General features: G+C 40.7%; 1 protein-coding gene across 3 annotated transcripts; it reads left to right on the top strand.

The window, feature by feature from the left end:
- The first annotated feature begins 5,456 nt into the window (after nucleotides 1–5,456).
- LOC126413720 (calcineurin B homologous protein 1) lies at nucleotides 5,457–15,787 on the top strand. 3 transcript variants are annotated; one of them, XM_050083290.1, is made up of 5 exons: nucleotides 5,457–5,475; nucleotides 5,715–5,787; nucleotides 5,887–6,150; nucleotides 9,736–9,829; nucleotides 15,270–15,787. In XM_050083290.1, the coding sequence occupies exons 2-5, from the start codon at nucleotides 5,721–5,723 to the stop codon at nucleotides 15,412–15,414; spliced, it is 570 nt and encodes a 189-aa protein (XP_049939247.1). In that variant the 5' UTR covers nucleotides 5,457–5,475; nucleotides 5,715–5,720; the 3' UTR covers nucleotides 15,415–15,787. The 3 variants fall into 3 exon arrangements, with proteins under 3 accessions (XP_049939247.1, XP_049939245.1, XP_049939246.1); XM_050083288.1 differs by having other exon boundaries at nucleotides 5,474–5,557; XM_050083289.1 differs by lacking the exon at nucleotides 5,457–5,475 and adding an exon at nucleotides 5,534–5,552.
- Nucleotides 15,788–20,886: the final 5,099 nt, after the last annotated feature.

Below are 20,886 nucleotides of genomic sequence, written 5' to 3'. Positions count from 1 at the left end.
CTATCACTATCCACAGAGATACTCACAACTACTGCTTCTGGAAATCACTAGAGAGGTCAGTACTGCACTATTCACTTGCCCACCCACTACCAAATCATGTGCCCTCCCACCATTATGGTTCAGACATTGAACAATTATGAATGGAACAGTCCACAAGAGCATCGCCACACCTGCCCCCCCTCCCCCCCAGTGCACTATAGACCACGTCAACTACTGCCAGACCAACTTAGAGCCGCCAAATCGGCAGAGGAAGAGCTCTTACTAGAAGAGATATTTGTGTTGATACAGAATCATCAATGCTTGTACCATTATGGACAACTACCTGGTACCAAATATCCAGGACTTCCCCATCATTTAGTAAACGCCTCTGTTTTTAGTGTCATTGACTGTACAGTAGCTTGCCTGCAATTACCTCTGTGTCCAGATAACATATACAAAACAGTCTGTCCGAATTCATGTTTCTCCCATACAGATTTAAGAACATATCACAAATATGATAACCCTTTGTTGATGGTTTACTCTTCAAATTCTCATTTTGCTATGACATTTTAATTTTCTCACCAGATTAGGAATCTCACAAAAAGCATCTCAAGTTTTCGACACCCTCTCTAACAATGGCATTATAATCAATGAAGACAAATGTCAAATTCGATTCAAAGAAATCATTTTCCTTGGACACACAATCAGTGCATTAGGTATCCACCCCACACCACAATGTATAGAGACAATCCAACAACTGCCTGCTCCACAAATCTATATCAAATCTACGTCGGTTCTTAGGCATGATAAATTTCTACAGAAGACACCTCCCACAGGCAGCTTCATGCAAGCACGCTAATACAAGCCCTCGTTGGCGAGAATACCACCAACAAACGCAAACTCACGTGGATGAACGAGATGAAATCCGCTTTCGAAAGCATTAAAGACTGCCTTTCCCAGGCCATCACCTTGGGACACCCACTCCCTGATGCCTAGCTCTTCCTAACAGCAGACATGAGCGACAGCACTATTGGAACTGTGCTGCAACAAGAAGTGTGGGTTGGCAGCAGCCACTCTGTTTCTTTTCATGCAATCTAACGTCACCACAAACCAAGTGGTCTGCCCATGACAGGGAGTTACTGGCGCTCTACGAAGCAGTATGCTACTTTATACAATATGTAGAACACAATGGATACAATTCGTACACCGCAATCACAGTGCAGACACATTTATTGCTCCAAGACGATTCGTTTCAACAGCCTTATGCTGCCATCATCTGACCTAACAGGAAACTAAAGATAACAAGTGGATGGAGAGAGAATACAGTTCATATAGTAGATGCATAAACTATACAATATTCCAAGTAACTTCTGGGAATTGCTATAAAATTTCCATGTTACATTACATGGAGTCAATGCATAAAAATCACTCTCCATGTATACATATCTTGACAAAAATCCAGTCGATAAATACACACAGTTTTACCAGCTACTTTTTATGCTTTGATTTCATGTAATGTAACACAGTAGGTTTAAAGCAGTTTCCAGAAGGTATGTGGAATGTTGCATATTTCACATATCCATCATGTGAATTGTAGTCTCCCACCACCGCCCTCCCCTTATTATCTCTGTTTTTCCCTTAGATTAGATGACAACAGCATAAGATTATTGAAACTGGTCGTCTTGGGACAATAAATGTGTCTGCATTGTGGCATATGAATTGTGATAATTGTCAACTATAGTGATCGTCCCACAGCACAGCATGTGTACATGACAGAATGTAGAAGAATCCCTCCACTTACCTACGCTGATCACAATCCGCTCATTGATTCTGTCTGAAACCCATTCAGAAATACCTACTCCCAACCGTTTCAGCATTTATAATATGCTGCCCAGTTTAACAAGGACCTCAGCCATGTCAAAGATGCAGAGAACCTAGTGTCAGACTACTTTTCACACATCTGCGCCTTGTCATCTACCCTCAAATACGATCACTTTGTTGAGGCACAAGAACACAATGAACAGCTACAAGCACTCATTCACGAATCGTCCTCGAAACTATGGATTGAATCTTTATTCTGGGAGTGACCCACCCTATACTTTAAGCTGTCTGACAAAAAAATCGAATACACCCTCGCGTACTTCAACGATTTCGCTGTGTCATATTCGAATATGTCCATAATTTAGCGCATCCAGGAATTCGCCCAACCACTCAACTAGTGCCAACAGGTCGATGTGATCGAATGTAAAGAGACACTGTATAGTTTGGGCTTGTGTGTGTATCTTGTGTCAAAAGAGCAATGTCTCGTGTCACGTGCAACCTCCCAATTCCAAAAGGGCACTTTTAATACGTACATACTGATGTCATTGGCTGACTACCCATCCCCAATGGCTTTCACTATGTCCTCTCAGTGACTGATCAGGTCACATGATGGGTCAAAGCAACACGACTAAAATCTACTGCCAGAGCATGGATCTCATGCTTTGGCTGCCCCATGTACATCCAACATACCAGAGCAGGCAGAGGCGCTTCTGTGGGTTCTCCTGGGAGTTTGCACAGCACAAAAACAATACCTGGGAGCCTCATTGGTCGAAATTCTAGATTGAAGATGCTATAACTCCCAGCAGACTTCGTCCTTCAAAAACCCTCAGACCTATGTGACTTTGTTCCATTAGCCTCATAGAGTGCCTCAACATACCACCAACCCTCCCACACTCCTTACATAGAGTCTTTGTTCACAATGCACTTGCAGATCAACACTTTGTAATTTAAGAGATGACACAGTGTAACATGCCCTACATGCTCCCCTCCATTCAACTCCCAAGGTTGCCACATGACATCAATGCTGCCTCCCTCACATCCCGCATTTTTAGTGAAGGTATCCTCACAACTATAGCACCACTTTTACTTCTGATGAACCCCACACCACCAGCGACATTATCCTGCCGTTGCAATGCCCATTTCAGTTGAGCTCCCCCTGATGCCACCACACACTCACCCTATGGCCAGCCTGACTGCGTACTTGCTCAGCTCTATGAGTATCATCTATATATCATCCAGCATATCTCACTGCCCGACATCATCATCACTGAAGATGACATCTCACCCAGGAAGTCTCCTTGTGTCCATGCAATCTCACTGTCTCGATACTTCATGCAGCTTCCCAGACTGTGCTGCATGGGAACAATGCTCCATGAAGTAACTTTGCTGGTTATCATCCTGAGTCCCACACAGGAAATTCTTTGACTGACAGTTGGTCTGATGGTTTTGTAGGGTTCAGTTGTTGAACAGTCTTGGTATATATCATCAATAAAAGTGTTATAAAGAGTATATGGATTGAGAGATTATTCATCATAACTCTCTCCTGTACCCTGTGGATCTACATATTTCAACCCTCCCACTACCAGCGCCAGCCTCTGAATTGTGACTGGATGTCCGCAATTTCCTTCCCAAAGAATCCAAATACAGCTCACAGACAATGAACTTCTCATTGAAGGTCAGCATGCAGACTGTCAGACTGCAGATGGCTCCATTGTAGTGCATTTCCTTAAGAGCATCATATTACCATACGACACTGATACTGCCACTTTCCCCTGCAACTTTTCTGTTATAGGTATCATCACTATCATGGCCCCACACTTGCCTCTGACAGATATCATACCTTCACTGGCAGCATCTGGCTCTGGTGACACATCCACCACTCCTCAACCTCAGACCCCACCACACACACAGGCTACAGCCACCCGCACTGCCTTCTGGCCTGCTTCCATGACTGCCACCTGTACGCCATCCTGCATACATCACTTCCCAATCACTACTCTGCTGCAGATGACAAGAAGCCCGAAAGACCTCCCCGTCTCTGTGCAGTTTCATCGCTGGGAGTTGACAAGGACCTCATGCAAAACTTTCTGACTGTTAGTCTGCCTTAAGACTTTGTTGGGTTTGGAGGCTTCTGAAGTGTATGCTCCTTTCGTTGATAAAAGTATGCTATATTGTGTCTGTATTTTATGATTATTCATCTTCATCACTACCTATACAGTTCAGCACTACACATTTGATTTCTGCTTTCTGCACAATGTTGCATTTCCGAGTTTTATAATATTCCACACTTGGTAAAATTGCATTTGTGGCATTTTAAATGGGAATATCAATGATTCATTCTTATGTGTTGTGTTAAATGGACAACTGGATTTTTTAGAAAGTAAAACAGCTTTGTTTTTATTGTGCAATGAGATGTCCATTCTGCGAGTCCAGCCAGTGCAAAGTTGTGGTATATTTGCTTGTGTAGATAGGTTATGGTACAATCATGGCCCCCATCACAGTCTAACATAACAGTCGTGACACTGTCTGGTGTAAAAGTTGTTACCGTTTGACAGATGGAGCGATACTTGCACTCCAAGCAGTAAGAAAGCGGACAGTGATATGTGTCGTTAGGATAATGAAAGTTTTAATTATTTTTTCTACTTAATAACGAAATAAATGTTACATTTTTGCGTTCTGTGCATTAGTGAGTTACCAAGGGTCATAAATTATCGTGAAATAAATGTAAAAACACCTGCATTTCACTGATTCAGTGGCATAAGGTACAACTTATTCATGAAGAAATGCTTTTGAATATGTACATAATTGCAGCTTACTTCGCTTACAGCGAGAGAAAATATGTACATATTTCATACAGGAACAGCATATATTTCTGTTCTTGTCTCTTACTGTGATAGGTACTTTCCCTGACACATAAAAATAATTTTATGGAGTCTAATGATTCGTGCATTCTTACACTTCACTCGACTTTCTGATAGACGAATATTTTTATAAATGTAATTGATTTTGCTTTAAAAGCAAATATGTTGGAAATTCTCGCCATTTGTGGCTCAGATGCGAAACATTTTTTATTACTTTTGATGTTTTATTGTGACGTATGTGCGATTTTCCCTTCTACTACAGGTGTGGTGACTTATGCGGTACATATTACATTCCATGTAAGTTTCATATGCTTCACATTCTGTGAATTGAGTTTTATGTGTAGTGGACAAAACTTCACGTTGTTAGGTCGATATATAAGACGACTTTCTGCAAAAGGTCAGATCTTATTTTATTCTTATTAAAGGAAAATGATATTCTTCAGTAGGTACCCGTATCTTACAAGAAAAAAGTGTATAAACTGTCCTGTAATCTACGGTCCATACGTCCCATAGTTCTCAGGAAATTAAAAAACGACAAATGTTGTGTCATTTTTAGTCATTGTCGATTTTTATGGCAGCACACACGTTCCTAATAGTTAAAACTATGTTGAAAATTAGTATAAACGATTGTATTCGCCTTCATCCAATATCGTACTCAGAAGTGTTACTTGCTGGCCGCTTGGCGTGCTGCTATGTTGGTAAGAAAAACCAGACAGAGTGTTGCTACTGTTATGCCAATGTGGCTCCCAAACATGCTGCCGTGGTATATTCCGGCGTCTATCGACCTTACACTATACGATCGACTTTGTCAAATGTAAGTGTGTCGACTGCAGATCATCTTTGTTTTTGACACAATTTGTGAGAGTGGCATTTGAACTGTGTGCTGTTGAGGTGTGGTTAGTTTTTTTAGTTTCAGTTTTTTATTATTTATGTCATTTAAAGGTGCCGTTATGAAGGGCTAGAGTTTTCGCTTTTCTTTAGTAAGATTTGGAATAGTCGACTATAATATAATATCTCTACATCTTTCTGTTTGTTTGCGTCGTCTGCCATCAGCTAGTCATGGGTAACAGATCTTCGCTTCTTTTGCGGGAAGAGGAGATCGCGCAGATACAAGAAGAAACTGGATGTGAGTTTGTTTGTCATGGAGTTCACACCTCTACACCATATTTTGATCATTCCCGCTAATTTGCTATCACAATCTAATTTAACTTCCTTCATGTTTCAGTTACTCCCCACCAGATTGAGAGATTGTACAGCAGGTTCACAAGTTTAGACCGCGGTGACTGCGGAACATTGAGCAGGGAAGACTTTCTTCGCATACCGGAATTGGCAATCAATCCTCTTGGCGACAGAATCGTGCATGCATTTTTTGAAGAGGGCTGCAGCGATCGCGTCAATTTTCTACAGTTCATGCAAGTTCTAGCACACTTCCGACCGATTAAGAAAGGTCGAGACAATAAGCTAAATTCGAGAGAGCAGAAGCTTAAGTGTAAGTAATCTAGTGGCGTATAGGCTCAAAAGGCAATAAGAAGGAGTATATTTCTAGAAAGAGTCATATAATCCCGCAGTCTGTGTGAATGTCTCATATATTCGTAGTTTGATTACTGTGTCTGTGCCAGTTGTCTGTCGTAATGAAAACGTTGCTTACAACTGAATGTGGCTCATTGACAGAAAAGTATCGAAATCAGTTTTATGATACAGAATGTTTCACTTCCTAGACCTAAGTTAGTTTCTCTAGAAGTGGTTGATAATCTTTGGGAATTGGGGAGCCCACAGAGAAACTTTTCATCTGTACTCAGGGTTTCTTGGACACAGCTCTAGCTGTATTTCCATCTGCCAAACAGACTAACAAGCAGTCAGTCATCATTTCTAATCTTGCAGTAGTGTAATTTATATTAATTCATTCTTGAACATTTTTCTGTCAGACTATGGCTGTTCTAAATGTCATTGACATAATTAATGACAAAAATAAGCTTGTGGACAGTGACAGGTTTTTTAGCAGGATCATTACAATAATGTCATATCTGGTCTTGGAAGCTTCCGCCTGTACCTTTCAGCAAAATAATACTGCAATTAGAAATGAACTTCCTGAAGACTCATTCTTACAGTTCAGTTGAAATGAGGAACCAGGTCCAACAGTTCGCTGAAGAGTGAATTATTAACTGTTTGCTGAAATCTTTGTAGGACTACTTTCCTCTTCCATAATCTCCTGAGCCCCCACCCCCTGCTTTTAGCTACAGTAGGCGTGCTGAAAACTGCCTTGAATGAATGGCAGATGAACTGTGGAAAATTAGTTACTTTGAAAGTTAAGAAAAAAATGTTCATTTTGCCATTTCCGCACACAATTCACAATTTCGTGTGAAAAAGTTAGAATAAGTATTCGTATATTGTGCCAGAACATTGACAAAATGATTTAGTTTTTTAACTGAAGTTTAAAATAGGGTCAGTGCCTTTTAAGCCTGTATGTTGTTTTTTAGATAACCAGAGGTGAAGTGTTGTGACCACAAAAGGTAAAGATACTTGATAGTCTTGGATTATTATTGTGGTATGCGGAGTGTTTCGCACAAACCACGAGTGCTATAGCCAGGGACGCAGACTCCAAATGACAATTGCACTGTGGCTTGGACCTCAGATTGGCAAATGTTGTCAGTGTTAGCTGATTTAGACCAGTTAGAGGTGGCTTTGGATGTCAGAGAAAATCACTTTACACTACTTAGTTCTACAGTATGGTGTCAGTGGACTCTCATCACAACAGTGCACAAACTGAAACCTTACAAAGTGACGGTCGTTCGTCATTCAGTGAATTCAGAGACGGTCTGATAGATATTAGAATTGCAACTGGTTTTTGTCTGTCCTTGATTAGGAGTTCATGTGGAAATAATATTTTCCTCTGATGAAGTATGGCTGGGTATGTAAGAAAGTAGAAAAATTAATGGCAATTCTGAAAATCCTCTTTAGTTGTAACAAAAGACTATCCATTAACATGTGAAAGCAGGTGTGGTGCTTCTTTAGTGCAAGACAAATTATTGGATCTTACCTTTCCCACCAAACCATGACTGCTGATACATAGGTGAATTATTTACTTCAACTTTTTTTTTTTTTTTTTCAGAAGACTAACAATTTATGAAAACATCTTTGGTAATTTCATGCACAACTGTTTGTTTTGCCATAAACTCAGGTGGACCTTCATCAGGTGCTATATCCTGTAGACATTAAGTGATATGTTAGTGTTTACAGGCTGAGTAGTTTTGGATCAATCGTTTGCTGCAATTCCACTCATCGACTTTGGCGTGTAACATAACTGTCTTGTTTTGTGGCGTATTTGAAATAGATTGTTTGTAGGGGGTGTGTTGTAGTAAGGGGTGACGCATGCTGGTATTGGATGTTTGTTTTTGTGATTTGGTTTGTATTAATGTTACAGTTGTATGGGATTGAGTCTGTGATATGTAACGGTGTATTGAAATCTTGGAGTTTTGCCATGGTGAAATATTTCGTTGCTTGCAGTCTGTTGTTTGAGTTTGTTGTTTTATCAGTGAGTATTTTTAATTTTGGTAGTTGAAGGCTATCTGGTTTTGGTTTTTGAGCTATCAGTTTATTTGCTATTTGTTCTCTCAAATTGAATTTTATGTTTTCATCATTTTTTTATAGATAGGTATCCAACTGTGAAATTAAGCTCCATGGCTCTTTATGTTGCTACGGGGGAAGATTTTCCTTGTATCATTACAGTTTCGCAGTTGCTTGGGCTGATTGCTAAAGTGGGCAACTAATGTTGTCGAAAGTTTCTTGGACCAGGGACTATATAAGTGGAGGGGCTAGAAAGATAATATGCAGTGATCTATAACAGGAGGTACCTGGTTCAAGCGATTTAGGTTGGCCTTGTGTGAAGTTGGGTGTGTGACTTATTGTCGGTGTTACCAATATCCACTTTGATTGTGTATGCGTGAGACTGGTGTGAGAGAGAGGTGTGTTGGAGTGGTATATGTTCTGTCATGCAGTATCTAGTGAGTTTGTGTAGTGGTCTTTGGGGTGGAAGGTGGGTGTTGAAATCATTGAGTCACAGTTCAGTAAGTTGGAGGAGGGAGCGTCTATGGGTATTGGGGGGGGAGGGGGGGGGGAGGAGGGAGGTATGTTGTTTCAGCAGGAGGGGTGAAGGACAGGTTTGGATGTTACTTTTAGGATTGTGGGCCAACAGACTAAAGAGGTGGAGTAACTGAGCAATGTGTTGAGTAGTCTTAAATAATTTGACTGTTTTTCTACTGGCAGGGATGTGGGTCATAGGGGTTGTAGGTATGTGACAGCTAATTAGTTTGGAATTTAAATATTATGTGCTGGGGGCATGTACTAACACAGTAGAGGGTCATTGTGGGCTGTTAAATCTATTGTAGGAAGGAAGAACGGGTGCATTTAGACTCTGCAGTCTCATCTTGATAAGTATTGTTGGTAAAAAACTGTGTGTAATAATTACTGTCCTTTCAAAGCATTCATGAAGTTGGTAGGTAAAATGTATAGGCTGAAGGTTGTTTTTTTTGGGGGGGGGGGGTGTTGCCTAGTTGTGTTGTGTTGTTGCATGGGGCTCGGGTGGTTTTTTTGGCAGGAGGGGGGGGATGTAAGGTTGGTGTGGGTGTGTAGGTTTTATTTATTTTTGTGGTTTGTGTTGTTCTAAAGTGGTGAATGTTGTGTGTATGTTTTATTTGGTTTTTTATCTGGGTACTTTGTCAGGGATGAGTATTGGTGGATGGTGGTGGTTGGAAGAGAGGAGCATTGGTTTGGGTGGTATGGTTTTTTGGAGTGATTTTTGTGTTTGTGGAGGGGAGGGTAGCAACCTAGATTAATTTGGAGTTTACTATGATTGTTAAGTAAGGCTGATATCATGGGTCAAAGCTGGTGGGTGGGTCTGACTTTGCGGTTATTCTGTAGTTATAATTGTTAGAGACTCAGTGAAACTAAAATGCTTGATTAAATGTTAGGGTAATTTTTGTAAATTGTTGTCAGAAATGAGATGTACCACATTTTAGAATCAAAATAAGATTTTACTTTTGGAATGCTAATTTTTGTGATGTTTGATGATTTTCAGTTGCCTTCAAAATGTACGATTTGGATAATGATGAAAAAATATCTAGGGATGAATTACTAGCCATTCTTCATATGATGGTAGGAGCAAACATAAGGTGAGTTGTGGTAAATTCTCAGGTTTATTACCCTTTCTTCTCCATTTGAAGCCTTAGTCTTTAATTGAAATTAATAGAATCAACACAACATAACCAGTGTGGCATGTCAGCTGTAGCTAACATAAATTTTAAAGCTATTCTCATATATGTGGAAGGCTGTGAATCTGGATTTTACATGCAAACAATAAACCACATTTTATATTATTGCTTGCAAAAAGAATTTCAGACTGACTATTTGGCATTTGATTCTGAATTAAATGTTTGGGAACTTTTTTAATGCTGGATGGTGCTAAATGTTGTAAATTGTTGTAGTACAATTCACTGTAGTGTATGCATTGGAATGGTTGCAAGCAAGCTTAACGAATAACTACTGGTTTTACAACGATCTAATGGTAATAAATAAGGGTGGTTTGATGCTAGGCCTTCAGGCATTAGGTAGGAGACAAGTCACTATGCAGCCTGTTGTAAGATGTATTGTCATTTATTAAAAAATGCTGTATTTTGTATGTACAATTGGTTTCACTGACTGATGGAGGGGAGGGGGGGGGGGGTTGAAAACAATGGTCAGGTTTGTTATGTTTTGCGCATGACTCTTACCACAAACATGGTCACTACAAATATTTCACTTGTTTCAGTTATAATTAACTGAAAACAGTAAATCACAAAACTATAGACATCGTTCCAGTAAGTGTTTCATTGCTGAAGTTATTTTCAGCTGGGCTAATTGTTGCAGAGATCGCTGAGAGTTAAGTCAGGTTATGGTAGTTACAAAACCTTGAACGAGCTTTACAGCAGAAAGAAAAATGATCAAAGTTACATGATCCTTTAGTGCTCTTCAAACGAGTTACTCATGTGGTAAGAAACCATGTAAAAGTAGACTCATTGGGCTGCTGTTACTGTTCCCATGTTGCTCTCTTTTGGGCCACTGAAGCTGTCCCTTAGCATTTATGTTTACAAGAGGTTTAGAGTACCAACACTGCCAGGTATGTGACTATGTAGACTTTCCCTACGCATTAAAATATCAAACTCATGTCGGGTTTCTAGCTGGATCAAACTGTCATCTGGGCACAATATTTCAGCGGTCCACCTGACCGCCATCATCAGATGAGAAAAGCTATGCTGCTGTCACAGATAACTGATATCACTCGCAAATGACTGCACAATTATATGCATCGGAAGTAAAACACTGCATGTGCTACATGCAGTGTGCACGCACTCAATCATTCCTGCTGCACCCTGGCGCAAAAAGAGTTGCAGCGCCTCTGGTGGTGAATGCAATTGAAAACAATATATCATTACAAATAATTATTCATAGCCGGCCGATTCAGAAGCCGTTGTTTCTTCGTATTTGATAAAACAGGATTCCACATTTTACTTAGAGGGTATCCATTATCACGATTAATGCTATTATCTGCTAGTCTGATTTCGACAGATTCTTTTAGAACACAATCCCAATGCTGCGAAGCATTTGCAACTACTTGCGTCTGTCCCTCTGTAAGGCAATGCTCAGCCAGCGCAGATTTATCTGGTTGGAGTAATTGCGTATGGTGATGATGTTCAATACACCTGTCGTTGGCAGTACAAATAGTTTGGCCAACGTAAATTTTCCCGCACTCACACAGTATTTTTATGGAGGACTTTGAGGATATGGCACTGAAAACATCTTTTCAAGCCTTCATGTTTTCCAAGATATGTTGACGATATGTTTGTTGTTTGGCCACATGGAATAGACTCTTTGCACCAGTTATTGGACCATTTTAATTGTCTTCATGTGAACATCAACTTCATGATGGAGGGGAAGTTACCTTTTTTGGATGTACTAGTTTATTGAAAGAAGACGGAACTCGGACACAGTGTTTACAGGAAAGTGACTCATACTGACAGGTATTTACATGCTACCAGTTGCCATCCACCTTTTCAATGTACAGGAGTCCTCTGGACCTTGGTTAAACGAGCATATGCTGTCTCGGATGCTGAAAATTTACCACAGGAGACGCAACATCTTAAGGAAGTGTTCAATAATAACAGCTATACGGACCAACAAATTCGAGTTTGGACCTTTACCTGAACCTTCTGAAGACAACTTTAGGTCTGTGGCTTTTCTTCCGTCTCCTGAGAATGTGTCCGCCAAGATAGGTAGACTTTTGAAGAAAAATGAGATCAGATGTGTTTTTTGTCCTCCAGCTAAGATTCGAGCACTTCTTGGCTCTGTCAAAGATGATTTAGGTTTGAGTAAGTCTGGTGTTTACAAAATACCATATGAGTGCAGTAAAATTTACATTGACCAAACTATCTGTACCGTCAACGACGATAGGTGTATTGAACATCATCGCCATACACGATGGTTACAACCAGGTAAATCCGCAGTGGCTGAGCATTCCATTACAGAGGGACACAGGATGCTATATAATGAGACGCAAGTAGTTGCAAATGCTTCGCGGTATTGTGATGGTGTTCTAAAAGAATCTGTCAAAATCAGACTAGCTGATAGTATCATTAATCGTGATAATGGATACCCGCTAAGTAAAACTGGGAAACCTGTTTTATCAGATATAAGAAAAAACGGCTTCTGAATCGGCCAGCTATGAATAATCATTTGTAATGATATATTGTTTTTGACAGTATTCACCATTGGAGGTGCTGCAGCTCTTTTTGCGCCAGGGAGCAGCAGAAATGTCTGAGCATGTGCGCACTGCATCTAGCGCATGCGCTGTTGTACTTCTGATGCAGTTAAAGGTTGCGAGTGATATCAGTGATCGGCGAGAGCAGCGTAACTTTTCTCACCTGATGATGGTGGCCAGGTGGACCGCTGAAATATTGTGCTCAGATGACAGTTTGATCAGGCTGGAAACCCAACAAGAATTGATATACTGCCAGGTATGTTTTGTGTGTTCAGTTCTAGTTATTCATTTCTTCATAGTGCTCTGTGTACGCAACACGTGCCGCACTCACTTTCATAGTAATGATTTCCTTATTTAGGGTAACTCCCTTTGCCAGTGCGATATGGTCTTCAAATGTTGGCACCGAAAGGATAATGGGGTTAAAGATGAGATCATCAATGGCATAAATGACTCTTTTTCTCACATTGTTTACTCAAAAATGTAATAACGTTTACGTCTGTGGTGCATTTGTAGTTTAGTACACTCTTATTTCCCCTGATGTGTTAAATTTCATTAGCCTTACCAACCACACCTGCAACCCACCCCCTCCCCTGCCCCATTTCATTTCTGTCTATTAATTCTTCACTGTACTAAATATTCTATAGTTCTTTGTCTTGTGAGAGACATGTTTTGAGTTGTTGAGGGCTTCATATTGTCATAAAAGTATGTATTTATCATCCTCAGTGTTATTTTGTGATGCATATCACCCTCCTCAGTACACTGCACCCCCTTTCAGCTATTGTTTAGTCGAAATTTGTAGCTTTATTATTAATTACTCTCTGATTTAGGTTCAGTATAGCAAGTACACAAGTTCCATATATTCCTGACATCTGAATCATTAATTTGTGTTAGTCTCTAACTCAGTGTTAGTAAGGTGTTGCCCAGAGATACATATGAGCTTATAGTTTGCCTTTCAAGTTACTCATCTTGTCTTTATCATAATAAATAATGCTGTTTCTTTATAGATTGAAATACACTCTCCAAAATTAAGGATACTAATGACCTACTTTCAGAGATTTGTTCATTGAATTTAAGGAATGTGGATTATACACTCCTGGAAATTGAAATAAGAACACCGTGAATTCATTGTCCCAGGAAGGGGAAACTTTATTGACACATTCCTGGGGTCAGATACATCACATGATCACACTGACAGAACCACAGGCACATAGACACAGGCAACAGTGCATGCACAATGTCGGCACTAGTACAGTGTATATCCACCTTTCGCAGCAGTGCAGGCTGCTATTCTCCCATGGAGACGATCGTAGAGATGCTGGATGTAGTCCTGTGGAACGGCTTGCCATGCCATTTCCACCTGGCGCCTCAGTTGGACCAGCGTTCGTGCTGGACGTGCAGACCGCGTGAGACGACGCTTCATCCAGTCCCAAACATGCTCAATGGGGGACAGATCCGGAGATCTTGCTGGCCAGGGTAGTTGACTTACACCTTCTAGAGCACGTTGGGTGGCACGGGATACATGCGGACGTGCATTATCCTGTTGGAACAGCAAGTTCCCTTGCCGGTCTAGGAATGGTAGAACGATGGATTCGATGACGGTTTGGATGTACCGTGCACTATTCAGTGTCCCCTCGACGATCACCAGTGGTGTACGGCCAGTGTAGGAGATCGCTCCCCACACCATGATGCCGGGTGTTGGCCCTGTGTGCCTCGGTCGTATGCAGTCCTGATTGTGGCGCTCACCTGCACGGCGCCAAACACGCATACGACCATCATTGGCACCAAGGCAGAAGCGACTCTCATCACTGAAGACGACACGTCTCCATTCGTCCCTCCATTCACGCCTGTCGCGACACCACTGGAGGCGGGCTGCACGATGTTGGGGCGTGAGCGGAAGACGGCCTAACGGTGTGCGGGACCGTAGCTCAGCTTCATGGAGACGGTTGCGAATGGTCCTCGCCGATACCCCAGGAGCAACAGTGTCCCTAATTTGCTGGGAAGTGGCGGTGCGGTCCCCTACGGCACTGCATAGGATCCTACGGTCTTGGCGTGCATCCGTGCGTCGCTGCGGTCCGGTCCCAGGTCGACGGGCACGTGCACCTTACGCCGACCACTGGCGACAACATCGATGTACTGTGGAGACCTCACGCCCCACGTGTTGAGCAATTCGGCGGTACGTCCACCCGGCCTCCCGCATGCCCACTATACGCCCTCGCTCAAAGTCCGTCAACTGCACATACGGTTCACGTCCACGCTGTCGCGGCATGCTACCAGTGTTAAAGACTGCGATGGAGCTCCGTATGCCACGACAAACTGGCTGACACTGACGGCAGCGGTGCACAAATGCTGCGCAGCTAGCGCCATTCGACGGCCAACACCGCGGTTCCTGGTGTGTCCGCTGTGCCGTGCGTGTGATCATTGCTTGTACAGCCCTCTCGCAGTGTCCGGAGCAAGTATGGTGGGTCTGACACACCGGTGTCAATGTGTTCTTTTTTCCATTTCCAGGAGTGTAGTTCCTGACCGCCTAATAATTTATAATAGTAATAACTATCTGTACGAAAACTATTTTCATCAGTTACATTTCAGAGTACTTTCCCACCAGGAGACATGATTAGGTCATGTACTGTAAAATAAGAATATTTACTATTGTAATGTAAAAAAAACTTATTATTGCAAACAATGAGAGAAGAAATATTACTTTTACATGCTAACAAATAATACTTACAGCATAAAGATTTCTTTCAGGAATCTGTTATTTACTTTAGAGTATTTGTTCTAATGTTCACATGACATTTATGTTGACTTAATTTGTTTTGCAGTGAAGAGCAACTGACAAGTATTGCTGAACGTACAATTTTAGAAGCTGATCAAAATGGTGACCAAATGATTTCATTTGAAGAATTCTGTAAGGCTTTGGAGCGGACAGATGTGGAACAGAAGATGTCGATTAGATTTCTTAATTGAGATCATAAAAATGCAGTGCATTTAACATCTGAGAATATGTAACTTTGTTTAATAATTTTGGGATAGGTTTGATTTTCTTGGTATGTTGTCTTCTGGGTAACACATGCTATATAGACTCAGTTCAGTCTTAATGACTTAATTTCTTGTCAATAGAATTGTTATTTATATCTTATCTTGTAGTAAAGATTGTGTTGTAGCTATAGATCCAGTACAAATATATTATTTAAATGTTGCACCAGAATAAATATAATATAGTGTACATTAATATGTAATAAGAGGGTCATACTGATCAGCTGAGGGAACAATGTATTACTGGTATGTAATTGTAATTGTGAAATATGCTGTTTGATATATAAAGTTCTATAAAAAGTTATGCGTTTATTTTACTCTTTCGAACAAAAACTACTAACGTTTTAAAATTTTGTCTCTCTAAAAATTGGTTCTGCAGTACTATTAGTGTCTTAATATGCTTCTTTAGGCAGTTACACGACGACAATAATTCTGAGTATGTGATAGTATTTAACACTAATGTGCAACATACTTTGAATAGGGATTTCTAGTTCACTGGGTAGAAGTTGCATCTTTAGTTTGTGCAACGAAAAAGTGTGTTAAAAATGGCAGAGTGCATAAAGTATGGTGCGTACATAGCCACCAGGCTATGGTTGCGATCGGTCTGTCACTGACTCGATCAAATTATCCCCTTCAAACATACGTAGACCTTGTGCTATGTTACAGATTAGTATCATGCCACAGCCAGACTTTAGCGGGTTCTTTCATCACCTACTAGCTATTAATTGCCATCATTCAGAGCATAGACCCCCAGATGAGTATTTCATTTTGCTAGTTGACTCACAAAATATGGGGGATTGCAGTGTCTTTCAGTTGTGCTGTGTCCTTTAGCTCTTTTATTCTGCTGGTTTTTTTAAGACTGCTCGTATTTCATTGTGATAGCTATATGAGGCTGCTGCCACACAACCACATCTGACCATATACTATTTTTAGGCCTTTTCCACTCAGATTTAGTACGGGCTGAATGTTTCCTTATTATTTCTGTTAGCATTGGACCCTGGCAGCTGTAGGTAATCTAGACTTCAGCGACAAGCTGTAAGGTAATGTTGTCACATTTGTATTGTTCTATAAGCTAAGGGGGTGCTAATGCTAGACATCTCAGGAACTCAACAAGCGTTAGATTCCAAACTGTGGCTAGTCAGTACTGTATTATTGCATACACTTTAGTGGCTACAGTTGATTGAGAGTGAAACACTTTGAAGTGTAGACATTTTGGCTTGACTACCTGTATACTGAGACTTGTAAACCTTCATCAAAAGAAAATCAGCAATCTTAAAGTGAGCTACATTGTGAAGAGATCAATAAATGGCTGCTAAGGTGGAATAAAAGTTCTAGTGCACCTGTTCTTCCCCCATTGTACTAGTTATTATGTAAGAGTAATTTTTCAAAATTATAATAAGTATTATTTTCATCAAAAGAAATGAAGAGTCCATAGTGAAATATCCATGTTCTACATATACATAGCCAGTTACTGACTGTAGTGCAATCCCTGAGGCAGCTTTGTCAATACAATGATGTGCTTTCAGGTGTTCAGACAAGCTGTTAGGCTGGAGGGAGGCAGCTGGTGCACGGTAAAAAGGAATGCAGTTGGTACACGGGGTATTAATGTAACACAAGCACTAGCATTGCAGTGTACAATGACGTGATGTGAACTGAGGAGGGTATACAGACTGAAGGAATGGGAGACAAGGAGAAGAGGTGATCAACTCGGCTCACCTGAGGTTTTCTGACATGATGTCCTGAAAGCCATGTATCAAAGTAGTCAGATGCTGTATTTCATGGCTTCTAAAAAGCCCTCGAATGTTTCCTATGCTTATTAATGAAGGTAAAATCATATGAAATATCAGACGAAATTTGTGATTAGTTTGAGGATATCGTGACTGGAAGAACACAGCACTTTTCTTAGCTGGAGATTCATTGAAAGTAACTCAAGCTCCAGGAAATAATGACAGTATTATGGAAAGGACAGATTAAACAATGGAAAATCCAGGATGGAATGTAACAAAATTATGAAAAGGAAAGTTGCTACTCACCATATGGTGGAGATACTGAGTTGCAGATAGGCATAACAAAAAGACTGAAAGAGATTGACAGTCCATCACAACAGAGAATGGTTTGCCAAATAAATATGGTCAGAACTTCTTGATGGCCCAAACAACTGCAAGGCACTCTTCCAGGTTGTAGACTAATTCCTCTTGGACCTGTGGAGTACTCTATAAGCATAAGCTGTCACCTTTTCAGCAACTTCCTGAATTTATACTAGAATTGCCCCTATCCCAAAACTGCTACTGCCAGTGTGACATTGTCTTGGCATTCTCATCATACAATACTAGAACTGATGATGATGATAGTATCTCCTGAAGGACAAGGGAAAATCTTTCCTGCACAAAATTTCAGGGTATCCACAGTAAAAAAAGACCAGCATGTTCTCCAGATTTGTATTCTACAGGGTCTTCTGCTTGGTGGAGAAGTTGGTTGTAACTTGATTGTTGGGATGCTGGGTGGTTGTTTAATGGCTAGTGCACAAGACCAGGTTGGCAGAGTCCATTCGTCATGGCACGTTCTACTGGTGGTGGAGGGCGGTGCCAAAGATAGATATGCATCTTCAATATGCTTTATTACCTCCTGAAGTATGGGGGTGACATTCGTGGCTGCTGTCCCTTACATACTCATTGTGACTGCCATACGCTGCTGTATCTCCTCTCTTACTGCCTGGTGTATGGGAAAAGTGAGGTCATGGTGGTCTTTCACAACTGCCTTAGGGACCTCATTCAGGAGTCAATCATACTTCTTTCACCCACGTCATTTCTATTGCATTTCCTCAACTTGCTGCCACCACTTGATGACTTATTTAAATGTTGTGACATTGTTTACCATAAAAGCTTGGGGTATGTCTTCTGCAACTCCATTCATCAAGTGCCAGAACTTGTTGGCTTTTGTTATATTGATTTTTCAAAGTTGCATGTAAATGTTTTGAAGTACTTCACCAGTGTCACATTGTAAATAGAATAAAGGCCAAATCTGAAAGCAGGATCCTCAGTTGAGTACCACACACTGTACTGAAAGCACCTTTATTATGGACACCAACACACAGCCAGAACAGAACTGAACTCCTGCATGGAGAGTGCTGCTATTTATACAAATATCCCAGAATATACAAGAGAACCTTCCAGGAATTTTATATATATAAGATAGGGTGGCGCACCATGAGTCTATATGGTAAAGATGTCATCAATTTGATTTGATGCAGTAGTGGGTGTTAGAGCTGCACCTTTTTTAGATTGAAGTCAGCTGATAGGTATTCCTGCTTAAGGGAAGTCTCTCTAGCAAAGGAACCACTTTTGACAAAGCTTACGTATCCGAGTAATGAGGGAATTAGTATATTTCATCAAAATATACAGGGTATTAGTGAACTGCTTATAGATGTTGACTCTGAAATTATTGGTATATCTGAACACTTCTTAAATGAGATAATTCAGAGGCTTCCTTTACCAGGATACAGGTTGGCTGGCAGCTTTTCGAGGAGCTCTTTGCGGTGTGGGGGAGTAGCCATGTATGTGAAAAACGGCATCCCATTTGAGTCAATTGATGTTTCAAAGTACTGCACTGAAAAGGTGTTTGAATGTTGTGCGGGTGTGGTTAAAGTTAATGGAGCTAAACTTCTAACTGTTGTTATTTATAGATCCCCAGACTCAGATTTCACAACATTTTTGCTAAACCTAGAGGAGGTTCTTGGTTCACTTTATAGGAAATACAAAAAGTTAGTTATATGTGGTGACTTCAATATTAATTGTATAAGTGATTGTGCAAGGAAGGGGATGCTGGTAGACCTCCTTAATTCATATAATCTTATGCAAATCGTATTCTCTCCAACGAGAGTGCAAGGGAACAGTAGAGCAACCATAGACAACATTTTTGTTCATTCCTCATTACTAGAAGGGCATTCTGTTAGCAAAAAAGTGAATGGCCTTTCAGATCATGATGCACAAATTTTAACTCAAAGATTTTTGTGCTGCAACACGTGTTAGTCATCAGCTGTATAGGAAAGCTGATCCAGTTGCTGTAGAGACCTTTGTAAATCTTATCAAGGAACAAGAGTGGAAAGATGTTTATAGCACTGATACAGTAGACGATAAATATAATGCTTTTCTCAAGACTTTTCTCGTGCTCTTTGAAAGTTGCTTTCTGTTAGAACATTCAAAACAGGGTACTAGCACAAACAGGCAGCCTGGGTGGCTGACTAGAGGGATAAGAACATCTTGTAGAACAAAGTGGCAATTATATCAAAACGTTAGAAACAGTCAAAATCTAAATGCAGCAGCCCACTACAAACAGTACTGTAACATGCTTAAAAATGTTATTAGGAAGGCAAAAAGTATGTGGTATGCAGATAGAATAGCTAAGTCTCAGGATAAAATTAAAACCATCTGGTCAGTCGTAAAGGAAGAGGCTGGTCTGCAGAGACAGGTCAAGGATATAGAATCAGTGCGTAGTGGGAATGTCCGTGTTACTGATAAGTCGCATATATGTACAGTATTTAATAATCACTTTCTGAATATAGCAGGTGAACTAAATAGAATCCTAGTCCCAACAGAGAATCATATAGCGCTCTTAGAAAAAAATGTTCCGAGACTGTTACCTGAAATGCTCCTCCATGATACTGACAAGAGGGAGATTGAGTTAATAATTAAATCACTAAAGACCAAGAACTCTCATGGATATGACGGGGTATCTAGCAGAATACTGAAGTATTGTTCTATGTATGTTAGCCCGGTACTTACCCATATCTGTAACTTTTCCTTTAGGGGTGGTCGGTTTCCTGCCCGATTAAAGTACTCGGTAGTGAAGCCACTTTATAAAAAGGGAGATATTGATAATGTTGACAATTTTACCTATTTCTATGCCATCGGTGTTTGCTGAAGTTATCGAGAAGGTCGTACGAGGGTTGTTTTTTAAGTAAGGGCCGTTTTTATTTTTAAAAAAAGATACAAATACTTTTGTAAAAAAACTGTTATTTTCTGATTCTACACACTTTTACCAACTTTTCTACATAGTTGCCTTGTTTATTTAAGCACTTGTCATACCGTACAACTAAGTTTTTAATTCCCTCTTCAAAGAATTCGGCCGCCTGCTCAGACAGGCAAGAGTTCACGGCCGCTTTCACTTCGTCGTCATTGACACGCTGCCCGCCAAGATGGTGTTTCAGGTACCATAAAAGGTGAAAATCACTAGGAGCAAGGTCGGGGCTGTATGGTGCATGGTCCAAAACTTCCCAGCCAAAAGAATCAATCAAACCCCGAATCTTTCGAGAGGTGTGAGGCCTAGCGTTATCGAGCATGAGCAAAACTCTTTTTGTCAGCATGCCGCGCCTTTTGTTTTGAGTTGCTCTGCGGAGCTTCTTTA

Source organism: Schistocerca serialis, chromosome 1 (assembly GCF_023864345.2).
Source record: "Schistocerca serialis cubense isolate TAMUIC-IGC-003099 chromosome 1, iqSchSeri2.2, whole genome shotgun sequence".
NCBI lineage: Eukaryota > Metazoa > Arthropoda > Insecta > Orthoptera > Acrididae > Schistocerca > Schistocerca serialis.
This window is presented reverse-complemented; position numbering and strand designations above follow the sequence as displayed.